Source organism: Eublepharis macularius, chromosome 9, assembly GCF_028583425.1.
Source record: "Eublepharis macularius isolate TG4126 chromosome 9, MPM_Emac_v1.0, whole genome shotgun sequence".
NCBI classification, from domain to species: Eukaryota; Metazoa; Chordata; class Lepidosauria; order Squamata; family Eublepharidae; genus Eublepharis; species Eublepharis macularius.
In genome coordinates, this window is record NC_072798.1 from 34,999,355 (window position 1) to 35,020,165 (window position 20,811).

The 20,811-nt window shown below is 42.5% G+C and overlaps 1 protein-coding gene across 2 annotated transcripts in view; it reads right to left on the minus strand.

Annotated features, from left to right (window-relative positions):
* MYH9 (myosin heavy chain 9) overlaps positions 1–20,811 on the minus strand; it is a 78,902-nt gene that overhangs the window by 42,397 nt on the left and 15,694 nt on the right. For both annotated transcript variants that reach the window (XM_054988304.1, XM_054988303.1), the window contains exons 2-5: positions 14,952–15,304; positions 9,032–9,188; positions 680–707; positions 168–261 (exon numbers count right to left, since the gene is read on the minus strand). In XM_054988304.1, the coding sequence (XP_054844279.1) occupies positions 168–261; positions 680–707; positions 9,032–9,188; positions 14,952–15,284 (612 nt within the window). In that variant the 5' untranslated portion in view covers positions 15,285–15,304. The remainder of the gene's footprint in view (positions 1–167; positions 262–679; positions 708–9,031; positions 9,189–14,951; positions 15,305–20,811) is intronic.

Sequence of the window (20,811 nt, forward strand, 5' to 3'; positions counted from 1 at the left end):
AAATTAGTTGGAAGCAGATTAAGAAGGTTATTAGATCACATGAAGTGGTGCACCTATGAATTCATGACCATTCACATTTGCCCAAATTGGTGCTTTACATTAGAGGTTAACTGGTATGTATAGTCCGAATGACGGAGCAAAGTCCTTAGCCAGAATTCAGCACTTACTTGATCCTTTTTGCTCTTGTGTGATGAAGCAACATGAGCCAGATACTGAATGACTTTCTTGGTATTTTCGGTCTTACCAGCTCCTGATTCACCTCTGCAAGAGACAAAACCTAACTAAGGATATATATTCCTCTCATCTTCTCCCAAGACATCATTTTGGTAACAATTCAACACATTACTCCCTAATCTCATGCAACTACGATGAATAAGGCTACCACTAATCAACCTACCCATATCCAGGTTATTTTGTTAGCTCCTGGTTTTCTAGCAATTTTCACTTGAAGGAATGCTTCTACTAGGAGGCCTGCATCTGTTACTCTTGACCTGCCGTCAATCTTCCTCCAATGAGAGGTAAACTTATGAAAAACCCTGTAGATGCCATTCAAAGAGCTACAGAGACTCAAGAGATTGGGTTTCAGAGTGCAAACACTCGTATGCAGCAACTACACTTTCATAATATTTTAACTGCAAGCACCTGTAATTACCAACAAGAAAATTATGCAAACACTTACGTGCAGAGAATGGACTGGTCCTCTCGATCTGAAAATTAAGAGGCAAACAAAGAGTAAGACAGGCTGAAGTCACTTTTCATTCCTAATACCTTTAACTTGAAGCACAGCGAAAGCTCACCTATGATCCTTTACACCCAAATCTAGATTCTATTCCTCGATACAGGTTCAACACATGGGACAGGGTAAGCAGCCTGCAACAGCTCTAGTCACTTCAGATCACAGAGAGAGCTGAGCCTCTAGACCGGCCAACCAAGTAATCCTGTCCACGTTTAGTGCAACCTCATTTTTCTGCAGTTTTTCAATGTGTACACAAAGTTTTTCAGAAGTCCACACAGGCAGCAATAGCACTCATTTTTTAATATCAAATTCTTCTCTTTTACTTATGTTGCCTCTTAAATGAGCATTAAGCCAAATTTTTCAAGCCACCAGAGTCCTCTGCTAATCAAAGTATCCTTTTAGTGTTAGCTGTGTGCATTTTATCACTACAATTTAGTTGAAAGTCAAGCCAAAGATGAACTGTGGCTCAAGTTCTCATAATTTAGCCATTCATATATAACACAGTACATACCTTGCAATTACTACTCAAGACTATTTTTATCAAAAAAGAATCTTTTCTTTGTTTCATCCAACATGCCTGAAAAGTGATAGGTTTTTGCATGCCTAAACCATTTGGAAGGCCATGCCAGTTAAGATCTCACATCGGTCAATGGATCACAAAGACACGCGCCAGAAGGCTTCTGCATGACTAGGCGTTTAGAGGGAGGATCAGGGGACTAACTAATGATTCATTTGCACGTAGCCTCAGGAGATTTATTCAGCAGCACAGACAACTGGGTGGTTCTATATCACGCAGGAAATTTCAGAGAGAGGTTACTGTTTCTCTGAAACACTGGGACTCTTAAAAGCCACCTGCACTGAGGGACTATTGTTCTTCTACAAAAGACAGTTTAATTTGTGTGTCATCAGTTTTTTTTTTAAATAATAAAGAACTATGTAACAAGCTTCAGCAAGATTGCAGCAAGAGAAAGATTGCTTGCTTGGAGACTAATTTAAACCAAATGTTTGTAGTTCTGTTGCATCATTGCATGCACCCCCTTCAGCCTGCAGGAGGAGCTGTCCTTCATGGGGCAGAAGAGGCTCAACATGAGCCAGAAAAAAAACATGACTCGGCAACCATGAGTCAGCAGACTTTCTGGCATGAGCTTCCCTGGGGAAAAAGTAAATGCTGCAATCTTGCAGGATCCTATCCATTAGCAGGGAAGTAATGCGAGACCCTCCCCCCACTATATACACAAGTTTTCAAGCATGGCAATACCTTCCAGCACTTTATTGTTCTCCCCTTCCCATCTGTCTGCTGCAAGCCTTGTTAGTCACTGCTTTAAACTTGGAGGAATGTACCTGCAAGTACAGGCAAGTCACATGGCAGCAGGCAGACACTACCATAAAAGGAAACAGACTTTTTGGAATTTGAGGGGGGGCATTTTCCCAGCCCTACAGAGCACTCATCACTGAGATATCTGGAATTCTTCTGTTCGCTGACAATTGGGAAATGCTGCATGGTGTCCTACTTCCTGTTGCTCAACAGCCAGCCAGCCCCCCCCCAACACATACCAGTCTAATGAGATGGGTGAAGGGGGCCGTTGTTTTCTGATGCTTTCTCTACCTTCGATAGCCAGAAGAAATTCCAAAATAATCAATTTTCCTTTCTCACTTAGCCTCTCTGTATCACAGACAGAATTATTGTTCAAAAACCACAGTCAGAGGCCACCACTTTCTAGAGGCTCAACTGCCCAGCAGCAGATAACATGCTACCTTCAACACTTGGTGAGAGTGTCAAACTTCTGCTAACCAGGATTTTGGGCAAGAGGGGAGAATACATGCATCCTCAAGTGCTCATTATAGAAGGCAATTAAGAGGTAATTGACAGGAATCTACATCTGCTTTATATGCCCAGAGTTACATCTCTCAACTGCATCTTTAATAAGTAACCCATTAGTCTAATTATAGCAGTGACTCCACATTGCTGAGCAGCAAATAGAACATCTATTGCCTGCGAGCCCTACCAACCCCTTTTCAGAGTGTTTGCAAGACTTGTTTCAGGCATGCAGAGCAGAGATTTAAGTAGCAAACACAGCATTTTAAAGCAGCACAGTTCTTACTTAGTCTAAAGTAGCAGCAACATTAGCTAGGTTTTGTTCTTGCAACAGCAAACAAAGACGACTGTTGTGAAAACTGCTGGCCTGGAAGCTTTTCAACAGGATACCAGTATCTCCAATAAACAGCTAACAAACTGACTGTGCTTCAAGACCACTTCACCAGTCAAGTAATTTAGGAGCACTTGATACAAGTTGCTGAGCTGAGCAAACTTTAGCAAACTTCTATGAGGGTCCCACTAGGCAAATCTGCTACATTACTCTGCTATCTTATGCAAATCCAAATGCCAGACACCAGCAGTTTATTGGAGCCCTCTTAAACATACACAATTGAGGCTTCCTAGTGCCACATAACTCTCTCAGGTACAACTGTAAGAAAAGGAATGCTGAACAGGACTTGATTTTAAAGAGGGAGGAGAATATGCAACGTGCAGCTGAGGGCTGCAGAACTCAGTCAACTCAGTCACAGAACATCCTAACAAGCCTTTCTCACCCACTTCCTCTGCATGAGCAACGCTGACTCGAGGCTGCTTAGCGCCATAAAAGGAGAATATAGTAGCACTCGCACAAAGGTGACATCATCTCCAGCCAAGAGGAAATAGAGCTAAGAAGGCAAAAGGTTTTATCCTTGTTTGTAGCCATTTCATCAACCCAGGCAAGCTGCAGCCAGATGGTATTGCTGGCTTCCTAACCACAGAAAAAGAGAGCACTCTCTGGTCTGCCAGACCCTCTCAACTTTGTCAGAAGCAGCTAGGACCAGCAACTGTACTGGAGGCCAACTGACAGGCACTGTAAAGGAGGGGGGGGGATTATGAAAGGAGAATGCAAGGAAGCGCAACACATTGCTTGGAGCCCCTTCAGCTATCCTTCTCCCAGAATGTTTATCATCTTCCACCTTATACCACATGGGGAGGGGGCGGGGAGAGAAAGTTTCCTTGTCAGCAAGCTCCAACCCCTCCTCTGCCTCAGAATAACTTTCCAAATGAAGTCCTGACACGTTGCCATTTCATCCTCGACATCTCTTGTGTCTGGGTAATAAAAGCTGGGGCATCATGAGGAGGTGAAGGAGCTAGTAAAGCAGCAGAAAGTTTGGAGAGCCAGTTTAGAGAAGCCAAAGTCAATTAACAAGATAAGGACAAGATGCCTTAAGGTCAACATGCAGACAAGCGTACGCATGCACACGTGCGCGCACGCACGCACGCACACAAACAGTGCAAAAGAGAATTATGAAAGCTTTGCCCTACCAGTTGCATACTGCGGAGGCAACATTTATTTTAGAGCTTTTGAGAAGTCTCCTTCACACTCCAGGAATACTTGCACTGGGTAGTGAAATAGATTCCGGCATCTGTTCTTGTCTCATGGCTTTTGCCCCCAACAGATGAACTGTGTTTCACACCACCCCCTTCACACACCACCACCATGTTAACTGAAGACAATTTAGAACGTGATCAACAACACTTTTTCCAGCATTTTAAGAAACATAAGAACTCATTTCATTTTTCACTCAAGGTATGTACTCAAAAAAGCAAATTAAGGAAAGGGGCACTACTTTTACAAACCACTGTATCAACATGTGCTTGTATAATCGGGGGATTTAATTATTTAGTCCAGGAACACAACTACAGTTGCTTGCCATGCCAGCACAATGGAAAAAGATATGGGAAGAATGCTAGAAGAATTCGTTTCCTATTGACGTTTTGTATCCACTCATTCACTCTAGATCCTGCCCAAGCCAAACCAAAGGAACCACTGTCAGTTTTGTCTACCTTACCTCTGGATCCTTAACTATGATGCAGTATTAATAGCCAATCTACCTTTCCAAAAAAGCACAAGCTTCTCATGATGGCTGCTGGGGATTGGATGGCGTGATCTATCTTAATCTTGCCTTGCAGTTGTACCTACAGGAAGAACCCACAACCCAGGTAAGCTCCTTTCCACCTGATCTGTGGTAATACTGGAAGCTTTTTTCTATAGTTGTCCAGGTTTCCAGCAGGAGTTTTCTGCAATTGTTCCATTTCTGATCAGCAAGAATACCCAAATTATGCTTTTTTCCAGACTCTTGGGAAGATCTTAGAGTGTCGAGAAAGATGCAGTCACGTGAACTGTCATGGGGCGGGTCCAGTAGCGTGGTCCAGAGTCCAAATAGCCAGGTCCAGCAGTCCATAGGTCAGTTGGCAGCAAGGTTCAAGGGTAAGCAGAGGCAGAGTCGAGGCACGGTCCAACGGTCACACAGCAAGGCAAGGCACAGAGTGGTCACAGCCAGAGCAGGATGCCAGCGTGTTGCTTCCACGCCTCCTGGCTGCCTGTGGCCAGGTTTTATAGCAAGGCTGGGCTTGCAGCCAGCTGCTTAGGAGCTATCCTGTGCTCACTCCTGATCGCTCTCCACAAGCAGCTGGTGTCTGACCAGGAGGCATGCACTTTGCCGCCTTTCCTGCAGCTCCATGTGTTGTTTGTCTGCGCCTCTCCCTGGGGGAGGTGGGGTTTTTTGGTGTCCTGGGTTGTGCTTCGCCAGTGGTGCTAGAGCTAGATGGCAATGGTGTCTCTGGCTCAGCTGCCGGCTGAGCTCCACTGGTTTTGCTGCTGCTGCTGGAGGGAGTCAAAGCTTCTGGCTCAGCTGCCAGCTGTAGACCTTCATTGCTGGCTTCTGCTGCACCAAGGAGTCCTCAGCCTCACTGTGCCCCATGACACCAACTTGGATTTCTTACCGGTACTGTCCCACTCTCGGGGTGGCGGGATGGGGGACGATCTCAAAGCAGAATACGGGAGGTGTTACTTCAGCCATGTTCTCACCAGTGTTCCAGCTTATTTTCACCCCCGAATGAACTCTACTGCTTTGTAAACACACCTACCTTGAAGTAAGTGGACACTAACTGCCAGAGCAGGTAACAGATTCAAAAGGTCAATGTTAACACAAACAATGTACATGGATTGTGTATCACAACAGGCAAAATTACACTACGATGAAGTGCCATTATCCTCACTTTCAACAAAAAAACTACAAGATGAACAATGAAAAGATAGGACTGAGTGCTCCATGATTTTTTAAAAACTTGTCCGTTTCCCTTCTATATCAATAATCAAGGCAACACTTCACACACAACCAGGTTTACTTATGCTAGCTACACAGAAGTCCCATTAAACTAGAATAGAGGGACCAGTCTGAGAGCATTACACTGGAAAGGGGAAAACATACAAGTAATTTCTCATGTGCAGGCCATTTACTATTGGTTGACACACCAGAGATACAAACATTCGAGTTGCCATAGGCTGTGACTTGATGGTATGCACACATGTATGAGGACAAATGTTGGAAAATTTATAATGAAGTCATGAGTCACTGAAACTTCTTTATAAAACAATACCCCATTAAGAAACACTCTTCTGTGATCCAGAGGAGTTAGCCGTGTTAGTCTGTAGTAGCAAAATCAAAAAGAGTCCAGTAGCACCTTTAAGACTAACCAATTTTATTATAGCATAAGCTTTCGAGAATCAAGTTCTCTTCGTCAGATGCCTGATCAAAACTGGGCAGATACAGAAGAGGAGGGGGAAAGAGAGAGAAAAAAGGGGAGGGGGCATAAATCACAAGAAGGCAGAATGCAATTAGCATGGAGGCTATCAAAACATTCCTTTGCTTGGAAATGTAAACATTTCCTTTTGGTGTGCAGTCAGTTTGTAGCAGTGAAGGTATCCAATTCCTATGTAGTATAAGCCTTCGATGACCACAGCTCTCCCTGCCAGCTGCATCTGACAAAGAGAACTGTGGTCCCCGAAAGCCCACACCAGGCGTCACTGGGCTCCCCCAGATCACGCCTCTGTAAAGAGAATCTGTTACCTGTGGTAATGTGATAACCATTCATAGTCTCTATTCAGTCCCCGCTTGACAGAGTCAAATTTGCATATGAATTCCAATTCAGCAGCCTCCCGTTGGATTTTGTTTTTGAAAGGTTTCTGTTGAACCACAGCGACCTTTAAGTCTTTGGTGGAATGTCCTGGTAGATTGAAGTGTTCTCCCACTGGTTTCTGGACGTTTCCATTTCTAATGTCAGATTTGTGTCCATTGTGTCCATTTGTGTCCAATGGACACAAATCTGACATTAGAAATGGAAACGTCCAGAAACCAGTGGGAGAACACTTCAATCTACCAGGACATTCCACCAAAGACTTAAAGGTCGCTGTGGTTCAACAGAAACCTTTCAAAAACAAAATCCAACGGGAGGCTGCTGAATTGGAATTCATATGCAAATTTGACTCTGTCAAGCGGGGACTGAATAGAGACTATGAATGGTTATCACATTACCACAGGTAACAGATTCTCTTTACAGAGGCGTGATCTGGGGGAGCCCAGTGACGCCTGGTGTGGGCTTTCGGGGACCACAGTTCTCTTTGTCAGATGCAGCTGGCAGGGAGAGCTGTGGTCATCGAAGGCTTATACTACATAGGAATTGGATACCTTCACTGCTACAAACTGACTGCACACCAAAAGGAAATGTTTACATTTCCAAGCAAAGGAATGTTTTGATAGCCTCCATGCTAATTGCATTCTGCCTTCTTGTGATTTATGCCCCCTCCCCTTTTTTCTCTCTCTTTCCCCCTCCTCTTCTGTATCTGCCCAGTTTTGATCAGGCATCTGACGAAGAGAACTTGATTCTCGAAAGCTTATGCTATAATAAAATTGGTTAGTCTTAAAGGTGCTACTGGACTCTTTTTGACTCTTCTGTGAATCATTTTAAAACAAGAGAATAGTATAAAAGCAAGCCTAATTCAAAGGAATGCCACCATGAATAGACCAGGCTAGATCAAGTAGCAAACAAAACATTCCTGGCCACAACTTCTGAAATTCATTAACATTTCATATGCAAGATTTGTAACATTTAAGGTACACACATAGAATAAAAAGTAACTTAGATTCTAAGTTCCAGAAATCTAAGGGCATAAAGAGAATGCAAGTCCAGTGAATACTCCCCTTACCGCCAACCCAAAATAGTAAAACCCACCATGGATTTCTTCTTCATTGCTCAAGAGTTCTCCTGTGACCTGTCTGCTGGGTTATTCCACAACTGAGAAGAAGCAGACAAGAGGTCTTATGCCAGTGGGGCTTGAACTATTCTATGGATGTTTTAGTACATGTTTTAAAACTCATTAAATCTTGAACATGTTCAAGTTTACTGAATTGATTCAAGCCTGCATAGGAGCTACTACAGTGCTACTGTGTATTTCCAAATTGAAGCAACAGGAAGGGGGAGGAAGCTGCCATTCGTCACTATCTCTCTTCTATGCATATACAGACACCACAGACAGGCAATCAAAGCTTACTATAAATATTCCAGCCTTAAAAAAAAAAGGCTAGTATACATGGCAAGTAGTACACGGATAGTATACACAGTTAGCAGTATACAGCAGGCAAGCTACATCAACTGAGGTTCTAGAAAAGCCAGATGACAGAAATATATAACCACACTATGCACCTGCCCCTTCTCCCCCTACCCCCCCCCTCAATCAGTTAATCTGGTCAGAACTGGGAAGTTTCTTCATTAAAGAACAGCTCCACTAGGAAGCCAGCAAAATACCTATTCTAGAAGAAAAAAAGGCTAGCTGCATTTACAAAAAAGGTTAAAGCAATTTTGGTATTAGCTTAAGCCAGAATAAAAGCAATCCCCTTTTCCTCCTCCTACATAAATCAAGTACTGGAATCTAACCAATAAACTTGCAGCATTTTCTGCTCGGTCAGCTTCAGGAAACAAGTGCACCACATGCAGAGGAGAGGTCAGAGTCTTTAGGTTTGCCATGCATCTTTAAGAGGGCTTGACACCAGGGAAGATTTTCTGCCTGTCAGGCTCTGAATGGAGTCTAAGGCACGAACAGCTAATCCTGAACGTCTCTAGTTCTTGCAGGGAGCTTTCATCTCCTGTGCTCAATGCAGATTCCTCCCATACCACTGGCTACTGCATCAAGCCTCCCCCACAGATGAAGCAGAACTCAAAGCAAAGTAAGAATGTGGCTTGCCAGAGGTCAGAAGACTGTTGTAATTTTTTATTCCAGCCAGACCTCCAACCCAACATGAAACTTCACATGCTTTTCACATACACTTGCTGACATTTCAGGAAAGCATAGTAACTCTGAAAGATTAGCCCATTCATTTTGGCACAGCAACCATCATGGCCAGAATATTTCTTTTTTTAATTGCACAACATATACTTACCTTGCATCATACTCCTGTAGGCTGTGTCTGTGATAGCGTAGATGTGAGGGGGCATCTCATGCCTCTTTTTGCCTTTGTACATCTCTACAATCTCCTCTGAGTAAATAGGCAAGTTCTTGTAGGGATTTATGACAACACAGAAGAGGCCTGAGTAAGTCTGCGAAATTAATTTTATGAAGAATTAACTCAACAGCATGTGTGGTTTTCTCATTTCTTACATGTAGCTAGCAGTAAATAATTTTTATTCCTTCTTCATCCCCCAATAAGAATGATTACACTTAAGACAGATACATTTGTCGGGAGAAAAAGTATTTATATGACTACCATAAATTGCCTTTCATTACCAAACATTTAAACTAACAATCATGTTTGACAGTATATTAATATAGCTAGATCTTCCAGAAAACTGGAAAGTGCATTTTACCAGGCCATTTAGTATGAAGATCAATGCAAAAGATGTAAGTTCCCAGCTCAATAATACACAAAGAAGTCTCATTTGACATTAAGAAACAAAACCAAAACAAAAAGCAATAAAACTTATTTTCTTGTGTGCACAAGTTACATGTTAGCAGGTATCTGAATACAAGCAGGGCTTTTTTTCAGGGGGAACGGAATTCCGGAACTTCTTGAAAATGGTCACATGGCTGGTGGCCCCGCCCCCTGATCTCCAGACAGAGGGGAGTTTAGATTGACCTCCGCGCCGCTGAGCTACCTGAACCCAGCTTCCTCCAGGATCGAACTCAGGTCATGAACAGAGCTTGGGCCACAGTACTGCAGCTTACCAGTAAATTGGGCTCTTCCCAATATTCAGGTATCCGTCTGAATCGGCAATGATAAACAGTTCAAGCCAACAAGCAGGTAAGAATTACGTTCAGCTCTGGGTCTATTCATTTCTCCTAAGGCTCTGGTAACCAACCAACCTCAACTCAAGCCTCTCTGATCCAGCATGAGACCAGAAGTAAGCCCCACCAGACTCACTCTGCATTTGCCATGTTGTGACGTGTTTCAATTTGGCAATATCTGAAGCAGAAGTAGCCCTCCTCCCCCTCCTTTTCTGGTCACTTGCCATCTGTGTCTTACTGGACCTATGGATCTAGGCAATGCAGAAGAGGATTGATGTCCGTGTTAAGCCTTGTAGAAGCAGCTGCCAAACATAAGTGGCAATCTGCATTCCACACCCCCATAGTCATGAGTGCTAAAGGTGTAAGAGCAAAGATTGTTTCAGGCAGTGCATAGTTTTCTCTCACCTTTGAACATCGATGGTCCAGTATCCATTAAAACAGAAGGTCTTTAAATTATTAATAAATAGGTGACAGATCTGCACGATCAGCTCTTGAAAGCTGGACAGCTAAATTTGCTACAAAAGTAATAGTACTATTCTCAGGTAAGGGACAAAGCATTAGCAGGAAGAGTTATGCAGTCCTACTAACTGTTTTATACAGTTAAAAACTCCAGAAAGCATAATATCAAAAGCCATGCGGTGGTGTGACTAGTGTCCAGTTAGGATCAGGGAGACCCAGGATTGAATCTCCACTCTGCCGTGGAAGCTTGATGGGCACCGTTGAGCCCGTCACACCTGGCTCAACCTACTTCAAAGGGCTGTGACTATAGCATACATAACATGCTATGAGTGCCCGCTGGGGAGAAAGGCAGGGTATAAATGAAGTAAATAAACAGAACATGATTTTTTTTAAAATGGCAATTTAACTAAAGTTGGAGGCTTGTGGCTGAGCAGCCTAAATCAAGACCAAGAACGTTGCACGCATCAACTCCCAATTTCAGAAGATCTCATAACGTTTAAAAGAAGCTTCCACTTAAAAAAAGGGACAGTCCTGAAAATGCATGTAAAAGAATTCCATGGATTGCAGTGAAATCTGTATCTCTTCAAGTACCTTGGAGGACTGCAGATCTAGACACACTTTCTAGCAAGAGCCAGAGGATTTCCTCTCAGGATTGTGACTCTGAAACATTCACCCAATCAATGAGATACTGAATTTCAGTGGAAAAGAGCAAGAGTCCAGTAACACCTATATGACTAACAAAATTTGTGGTGGGGTATAAGCTTTTGTGAGTCACAACTCACTTCTTCAGATATAGCTAGAAAGTGAGTTTGTCACTCGGTATCTGAAATCACTCCACTCAGCAAGAGATAAGGACAGATGAGCTCACATGAAAGTTCATACCCTACCACAAATTTTGTTAAGACTTATAGGTGCTGCTGGACTCACGCTCTTTTCCACTGCTACAGACAGACTAATACGGCTCCCCATCTTGATGAATTTCAGAGGTATACACTCGAAAAACAAGTTTCTTATAGAAATGGCTAACTCTGGCCTCTGGAGATATATGTGGGATGCACAAGCCCATTCAGTAACTAATCGTTACTGGAAGAGATGAGCCAAGACTCTGAATGCAAAGTCACCTTGAGCAGGTTATCTGAAAAAGTGGCATAGATGAATAAACTAAAGTGGATGTTGGCATTAAGGTGCTGTTGCATCAAGATAACCCCAGCATTTATTTCTAGTATGTGCTGTACAGAAGAAAAGTACTCGTTTTAAAATATTAACTTTAATAAGACAGGACACAAAGGGAAAAAAGAAAAAGCGAAGTTAAACACAATATCAACTTGTTAGTGAGAGTGGCTGCTTTAGTAGGGAAGACCTTACGATAATTCTTGTCTAACTTAATTTCAGGAAAAGGGAGGAACAAGTTAGTTTTAGAAACTTCTTGAAGGAAACAGATTATCAAAGAGGAAGTGAGTGTGAATACAGGGAGAAGCAGGAGAGAATAGCTCATTTGAGTCAACACTACTAAAACCAATTAAAGCTGAAGTATTGCATACAAATCTGCAGATTAGTTCAGAATTAGCAGTTTAAATATTTTTAAACTTGCTTTTTTCATGCTTATTAGACCAACAAGGCCAAGTGTTTTGATCTAACAAGTCAATTAAGTTACAAAATTATGTAAAATTGACTGAATCCTGTGCCAGAAGTACAAACTCCGGCAAGAAAAGCCTCTCGATAACTGAAAAGGACGTATCAACAGGTTTAATTGTGCTATGACTCATATGACCTGTGTAAAATCAACATGGATGAAAAATTAGACAAAGTCCAATACAAGTCACAGGTAGGTGATGCATGCACAGGCAGTAAACAAAACACTCATGTAAATTTTCTACACAGCAGAATACACTGGTTTCTCTCCAACATCTGTGTATGCAAATGTTATGCAAGAAGCAACCTGCATGGGGCAAGTCTTACAAAGATCAGTGCAAGACTGCAGCTCTTACTTTATTCTCTTATTGATGGGCTACGTTGTGGAAGAGGGAGGGTGGTTGGGCTAGAGGGAGCCTGTTTCCCAATCTTAATGGGAAAGGCCGACCAGTGAGAGAAGACCATGCCAAGGACTGACTGATAAGAGAAGTCTAGTAAAAAATACCTGAACATACAAAGCCAAGCTCAGCTGCACAGAATAGAAATTGTTGACTGACAGCCATGGCATCTGCTTTGATTCTATAAGCATACTGACTATATGACTCTAGGCGGTATCCAGCTCATTTCCCTCCTCCCGGAACAGTGGCCATTTCTGAACTGTTTATCTGCAGTTAAGCTGATTAATGACCAACAATGATCTGCTAATATCACTGCAACTTTCCTCCCATTTTTCTTGGCAAATCTGCCTATTAATAGGAAATAACCAGGCTCGAGAGCTTGGAGCTGGTAGTATCTTTTCTGTAACAAATGGTGTCTGAAGAAAGTACCAATTAAGAGATGGCTGTCCCAAGGTATCAGATGGGCAAGCATCAGCACATGTGTAAGCAAGCACGCTGTGCAAACACCATCAACCCCAGGACTCTGTAACAGCCTGCTTTTAGCAACAGCTAGTTCTAAGAAGCAGAGACACAAAAGTCCCTCCCCACTGGGAGTGGTCTGTTTTCCTTTATACCTGGTAACCTGCTTATTCCCCAAGAGAATGGGGGTAGGGAGGGGGGGGGGTCGTTTTCTTGCTGGAACAACGTTGGGCATTTATCATCTTGACAGATTATATGGTTCAGAAATGGCCAGTGTTCAGTTGGGGGAGGGGGTGAGTGAGATATCAGCTAGAGTTGAGTCACTTGTACAATGACAGTTTGTATACTAAATATATACAAGATGACAGGTGACCAAATCCATACAATCCTACCTGCTCTTTCAAAGTCTGAACAGCGCCAAGCTGCTCTGTGAAGCGACACACTGTGGAAACTGGGACCGTGATGCCACTTTTGCAAAGGTTTTCACTCCCACATGAAGGAAAATGCCCAAAGGTATTAACTGCACAATTTGTACTGACAAAAATCAGAATGTATGAGTCATACAGCCTGGGTTCACAGGCCCCTGTGCAAATATGAGGTCCAGAATATGCATATAAGAGAGGCTCCTACGGTCAGACTCAAACAATATGCAATCCTGTTCCATGCACTTGTCCAAAGTCAACACACTTTGGTTACTGCAGGGAAGGTGCTAGTATTACGCCCAGAACGGTTTCTCAACCATCTTCCCAGGCAGCTCAGGAGGAAGTTAATTACCAAGGTTTCTTCTAGGACAGTAGCCTAGTTAACATGCAAAATGCATATGTTATTCGAATTTCTCAGTACAGAGAAAGTGGCATAAAGTTTAGCCACAAATAATTTGCATAAAATTAAAGTAATGGCCTCCCAAACCATGATGAAGGAGTAGGGCAAACACAAATGCAGAGGGTGAGCCACACCATCATTAACTTTAAAGAGCCAGTTTAGAAGACTCTGCACAAAACTTCTTCAAACCAACTTGGTGGAGGGAAGAGTTCATGTTATCCACACACTTACCATTTAACATGTATCAGTAGACATACAGAGAAGCCATGGCTTGTCTGAATGGGGGTTATAGCTCCCCAGGTAGATCTGGGGATTTCTGTTCTCTCAAATGAAGTCAGAGAACACCAGGTGGAATGGACAACTAGAAACCAGGCTGCAAGCTACATTGCCACACCACCCACAATTGAGACTATACGCACCCCACATTTCCCCCCTTAGTTCATGTCACATTCTTCCAATTCTGTTTACAGCTTGGCCTTCCAAAAACTCAGGACAGCCTACTAGTTAACAGAACAGACAAAAGCAACCCACAATGGCTTAAAAATAATTTCAGAAGAAAGTAAAGACTCCTTCTCAATGGAGTCACCGATGTTTATATTTTGGTTTAAACTTCAGTGACTCTCACTGAAAAGGGATCTTCCCATCTGTCTCAAGTGGAAGGAAGGACCAGTTAAGAACAGTCTTATCACAGAACAAGCCTAGTTAGCATCTTTCAGTGTTCTGTGAGCCGGTGGGTCAAGTATGAGGAAGAACTCCACAAGGACTTAACACTTTTTATATATACAACTATCAGTTGAACAAGCAGTCCAACGTCCTTGTTTCTATGGCAACAAACTCCTGAGAGTGATGCTGCCACTTTCTTTGGTGGGAAGAGACCAGAGAAGAGTAAAATCCAAACCACCTGCTCAGAACATGTTTTACTGCAGCACATCTTGGAAGCTAGATCTCAATGACTGGGTGGTCAGCTCAATATTAGTATTCCCTTCCACAGAAGATATGAACAGAACAGCCAAGTCTTCAACATCAAAACAATGTTGAATTTGGGGATCATACATCCTGTTTGATTCCTAATGCCTCTTCCAACCCAGACTATATGTTAAAATAAAATACATAAAAAACATGCAATTACTGGAATCCAGTACCCCATTACATACTACAAAGAGAAAACATTACATACCTCATTAAAGACAACACTTACTTAATGGTAGAAATCAGAGGGCAAAGAAATATTGTAATACAGAGTACATGCTAGCATTCTACCCAGCATCTGAATGGGCCCTAAACCAAGCAGAGAAATTTATTACTTACATAAATGAGCCCTGAGTAGTATCGCTCCTTCAGATTGTGTAGCACAGAGGCCTCATTCAAGCAGGTCAGTTCTGCCATGTCTTCCACTTTAGAGAACTTGGGTGGGTTCATCTTTTGGATATCATCTTTGTTTACTCTCACTTTCTTCCCATTTTCAGCAAGTTCAACAATTGCTTCCTCTCCTACTTCTTCCTTTAAACTAGCTGCTTCAAACCCATTTTTCTCTGACGGAACCCACACTAGCTTCTTGGCTGCCCAGTCAGCCTGAGCCAAAGGGTTGTTGATGAGGTTTCTGTCCACATAGAGGTATTTGTCAGCATCTCTCTGCGCCATGGTGGTTTATAACCAAAGACCTGTTAAAACAAGAATATTGTTACTTTCATTGATCGCCATCTATGCTTTATACAAGGTCAATCGCCGACATTTTCAGGCATCTACAATTTGTTATTGCATTAGCGATCAGATTCCTCTGAAAGCATTTCTCACTCTGGCCACAGACAAAACAAGAGTCAGTTTGGTGTAGTGGTTAAGTGCAGCAGGACTCTAATATGGAGAACCAGGTTTGATTCCCCACTCCTCCGCTTGAAGTCAGCTAGGTGATCCTGAATCAGTCACAGCTTCTCAGAACACTCTCAGCCCCACCCACTTCACAAGGTGACTGTCATGAGGAGGATAATACATTTTGTAAACTGCTTTGGGTGGGCATTAAGTTGTCCTGAAGGGCAGTATATAAACTGAATGTTGTTGTTTTTGCTATTGTTATTAATAGAAGCAAGAATAGTTCAGAGGAGTAAGCTACAAGCAGAATAAATCTCTGAAGTTCTCGGATGGAGAAAATCAGGATCTGAAGGAACCAAAAGCTTATCTTAGAACAACATCCCTGCCCAGCACCATGCACTACGACCTCCCCATAGATGAGCCACTGTGGGCTACAGACAGCAGATGTTAAGCAGAACGGCTTCTAAAATAAAAGAGCTTCAGAGAATGAACGAGTTTTATGAGAAAGAATCACTAAGAATTGCCACTGAAACCCTCACCCACTGCATCCTGTGGCACACACATTCACGAGGGTCTCCTTCTAATGTTTGGGGGCATCATACACAGCAAAAATTTGGTTCCTCACAAACAAAAAAGGGCACCTTAAATAAAGAGTACACACGGCAGAGGACAAACATTTTACCTCGAGGGAACTTTTAAGCAAGTTTAACATAGGAAATAATAAAGTAAAGCACTGGGTTTGATTCCCCACTCCTCCACTTGAAGCCAGCTGGGTGACATTGAGTCAGTCACAGTTTCTTGGAGCTCCCTCAACCCCAGCCACTTCACAGGGTGATTGTTGTGGGGATAATAACAACACACTTCATAAACTGCTCTTAGTGGGTGTTAAGTTGTCCTGAAGAGCAGTATATAAATCAAATATTATTATTATTTATTATTATTGAATCAGTGAATATTTGGTAGCTGTAATAGTGTCAGATTACTGCTACACATCTAATTCCCAGGATGGTCCCACTACACAGATCAAAAAAATCTACACAACAGCTACAGATGATTCTGCAAGCCCAGGGGACTTCCAGGTTCGCAAAGTATCAGCCACCACCACCCAAAACTAAACAAAAACGTAAATAGGGGATTAAAAAAAACCCAATTACTGGGTGGCATTTTGTGTTGCTGTAGCAACCCAAAAAGGCAAAATAAGAAGATGGGGCCAAGCAGAGCAGTTGAGGGACTGCAAAGGGAAAAGAAAACTAGGAGACGTGGTGAAAAGAAAACTAGGGACATGGTGACTAGCACGGGTAAAAAGAGTGTGCAAGGAATAGGGTTCCCCTCTTGGAAGAGTCCTTGCAGGGCCGCTTATCCTCTCTATTCTAGGAAAAGCAGTTTTAAAAAACGTTTCACCAGATTAGTGATTTACAACTATTTGCACTGACAGGCTACCTACCAGTACTTTTCTGCCATTCAGAAACGTATTTCATTTTTTCTTTCTTCATTACATCCACAAACAACAATTTAGAAGAAGACAACCCCAGTTCCCTGTGACATCTCTTTAACAGTCAACAAGGTACTCACTTTTATTTCAAGTTCTGCAGAAGTGAAGCACCAAGCATTAAATGCTCATTTGTGAGCTCTTGCCATCAGACAGCAAAAGCTAGCTCCATCTAGGTTATATTAATTAAAATATAACTGAAGTCATCAAGGAAGCAAGGGTTTGGAACTTTTAGCTGAACCAAGTATTTCCACCGGTACAGGGTTAAGAGGGTGGGATAAGCTTCAAGTCTCTAGCCTAACAGAGAACCGGTGATTTTGATTGTTGAAGTTTGGCACTCAAGCTTGTAGAGGAAGGATAGAATGCACGAAAGAAACTTCTGTTCATTGTGTTCAAAAGATTGTCAAGGCTGGCAAGACAACAGCTGCAACTGAAACCTCCTCTACACAGCTTCCTGCAAATGCAACTTCTAAGAATTTAACTGCTTGCCTTTTTTGGTCATAATTGAGCAGGACACGCCAGAGAATGAAAGCATCCAGCTGAATTAGGTTTTTCAGGAAATGATGAAACTGAAAGTAACCAAAAGAGCTCCACAGTCAGCCTAAAACATTTGTATCCCTTTAAGCCTTTTCTGCTTAGGTTTATAATTGCTCATGCCCTTCAGAGAGAATGGGAATTCTTCTGAATAAAGCCTCTCAGAGGTATGACGTTCTGGGAAATCATCCTCCCTTGCCCCTTCCATAGGGGCAAACTACCTGTAACAGCAAAGATTCCCTGATCTACATAAAGGAGTGTCTCATATGCCAACCTAGCTCTCGCAGGCCAGTCTTACAGGTATGACCTTGCACATTATACTTCCAGGGAAGGGACTGGTAAGACTGTTTTCCATTAAGGGTGCATCCACGGCAGCAACCTTGTCATTCTGGATTTCACTTTCACTTTCACATGACTATGTTTCCTACTTAAGCTGCACAGTTGGTCTTCACAGAGGCACAGGGCTTAAATTTTAGCTTTCTCGCTTTGTTTAGCTTCAACTACAGCAGCAGTTTACTACTGCATAGCAACAAACTCTTAAAACTACCTGCATATTCATACACATCTCCATAAGACGCTGCAGGCCTACAAGCAGAAAGAAGCAAAACACCTTGGGGACTGAAAGGAAGCTGGATTCATGTCTTCTGTGATTTGCAAACTGTTGCAGAGAGCTCTTTGTGGTTCTCACAGAACTCTTAAACATCCCCCCCCCCCGCCCCAGCACATGCACACACACAAACTGCTCACCATCCATTACTTATAATATGCAACTTGCAGGTGACTAAAGTATGTTCTGTGTGTGTAGGTGATGAGGCCCTCAAAAACCTGGGCCTGCTTTTCACATGAGCTGAGCAAGCAGAAAACCATCAAGACCCTATTCCTGGAACAGGGTTTTAAATGACACTTTCTTGGATGGCTGAAAGTCGGAAAACTGGTGTACTAGAAGGAAAAAGGTGTGTTTGTGTAAACTGAGCATTAAAAGGGCTCCATTAACGGAGAAAAGGGCAGGACAAAGGCTAGGAAAGATCAGATCAAAGTACAGGCTTCTTTCCAGTTCATGCTGCAACTCATTGGCAAGGCATTTGCTTTGCATGCAGAAGGTCTCAGGTTCAGTCTCTGACATCTCCAATTAAAAAAGATCAGGTAGGGAAGAATGTGGAAGACCTCTGCCTGAGATCCACTGTCAGTGAGAACAGACAATACTGACCTTGACAGATCAACGGTCTAACTCAGCATAAGACAGCTCCACGGTTATGTTCATTTGCTCAATGTTCATTTGCTCAGTATTGGCAAATATTGAAACACCAATACGCTCAACACTGCAAAGTATCTCTTCAAAGCGATTTGAAACTGACCACCTACTGCTGAGATTCAGAGAGGGAAAACTTAAGAAACACAGGTAATATAAATATACCAGATCTGGGGACCCAACATGGTGCCTGTGAGCACCATTGTACCCGCTGACACCTTTCCTGGTGCCCACCCAGTGTTTAGAAAGTGGCTGCAGCCAGGTGGGGCTTCTGCCAAGCACAGCTCCTGATTGGCTATGCAGATTTTAAAAAACACTTATTTGGCAGAAGCTGCTTCCGCAGCACAAGGATCTTCACTAGGTGCCTGAAAGTAAGCTGTAGCCGCCATTTTGTGGTTGGCTCTGCATCCTGCAGCAGCCATTTTGTTGTGGAATCCATGACACTGTCAGAGCTCCAAATATGCCCACAGGCTCAAAAAGGTTGGGGACTCCTGAGCTAGATAAATGTTCAGTACTTGATTAGGAAAAAGACAACTCCTTGGTTAGAAATATTTAGGCAATAAAATAGCATAATATAATTTATATACTGATTCATAATGCTTATTTTAGCTTTGCGAAAGAATTCTTTCCAAAAGCTTAGTTCTTTATTACTTTCATTAGGTAACAATATTAATTATTAATGCTGCCTTTCTGTAAGTTTTAACACACAAGTATTAAGATGCAGTTAACAACTTAACCAACATATGTTCTGATTTATATGGTATAATGTTACACTAATGAAAATTTTAATGACTATTCAGACCAGTTGTGATCAAGCTTGGCTTCTTTAGCAAAGCAGAACTTCTTGCATGCTATAACCTGAAGTCTACACACTTCAACAGGAACTGGCAATAGACCACATAATGTGATGCAAACTACCGCATCCTCATTCAACAGCACACTTCATGAATCTTAAGCTGATCCCATTGCCTCTTCATGCTGTCAACTGTAAAGCCTAAAGCATTGTTAGAGCACCTGAAGAAATACTAGCAGCGTTCATTATGGATAGCACTAGAAAAAGCAGGTTGTTCAACAGCTGGAAAAAATGTGGACTGACAATGCAGTCCTAAATAGAGTTATTCTTCTTAATCCATGGATTTAGAAGAGTAACTCTTCTTAGGATTGCACTGTAAAACTACTTTGCGTTATTAGCATGATCTCTGCATCATTTTCATCCACCCTACCGCTGCAGTTTGGCATCAAGTTTTGTCAGTTCTTGAATGTCTACTGTATGAATTCAGGAAAGGCTTGGTCCAATGACTCCACTTAGCCTGAAGAATCAAAAACATTTGGATCATTTGAATAGTGTTTAATGAGTATCACATTTTCTAAACATTTCTGCTGATCAGTACCATAAGTTGAGGTTTTGACTGAAAGCAGAGATATTTAGATCTCAAGGACTGGATTCCATGCATAGAGGTCAATCTCCAAGCAGCACATTCTACACCCTGTAATGCACCTTATTTGATACTTCCTACCCTCCAGGAAGATGCTGCAAGTGAGCAGAAGAGGACTTGAACAATACAACACTGCTAAGAAAGCAAGTTGGCTTCCACTGTAGTGAATCCAGCTTCTTCCTGGAGCTGAACTGGTAATTACAGCATCAACATATGCAATCAGGCTTGAAAATTAAACAGCAAAAGTGTTGGGCAGGTAGACACCCTTTGATGTGAGAGAAGGAAGCACACAGAGAGAGCAATGAGCTTTTCTGGAGCACTTGCTACAACAGCTGTTTGGGAGAGGTTCTTCCCCAGCAAAAGCTCAAACCTGCTCTTCACAACTCCATTTACAGCTGAGTTACCTCCATCTGGAGCTCCTGTCATTATACCACCACCACGGTCCACTTTACTAACCTCTGAGATCCAGAAGCAGCCTGAAGGAAGAGTGCATGCAATTCCATTCCTTTCTCACTGAGCAATGTTGCACTCTCCGTATTGCATTGTTGGTTAAAGCACCATAGCAAACACACAGCCATCTCAGTTAAAATGGTGCAGTAAGAACAGATAGGGAGGGGGCAGTTAAATCTCAATCAGACTGCATATGCAGACATT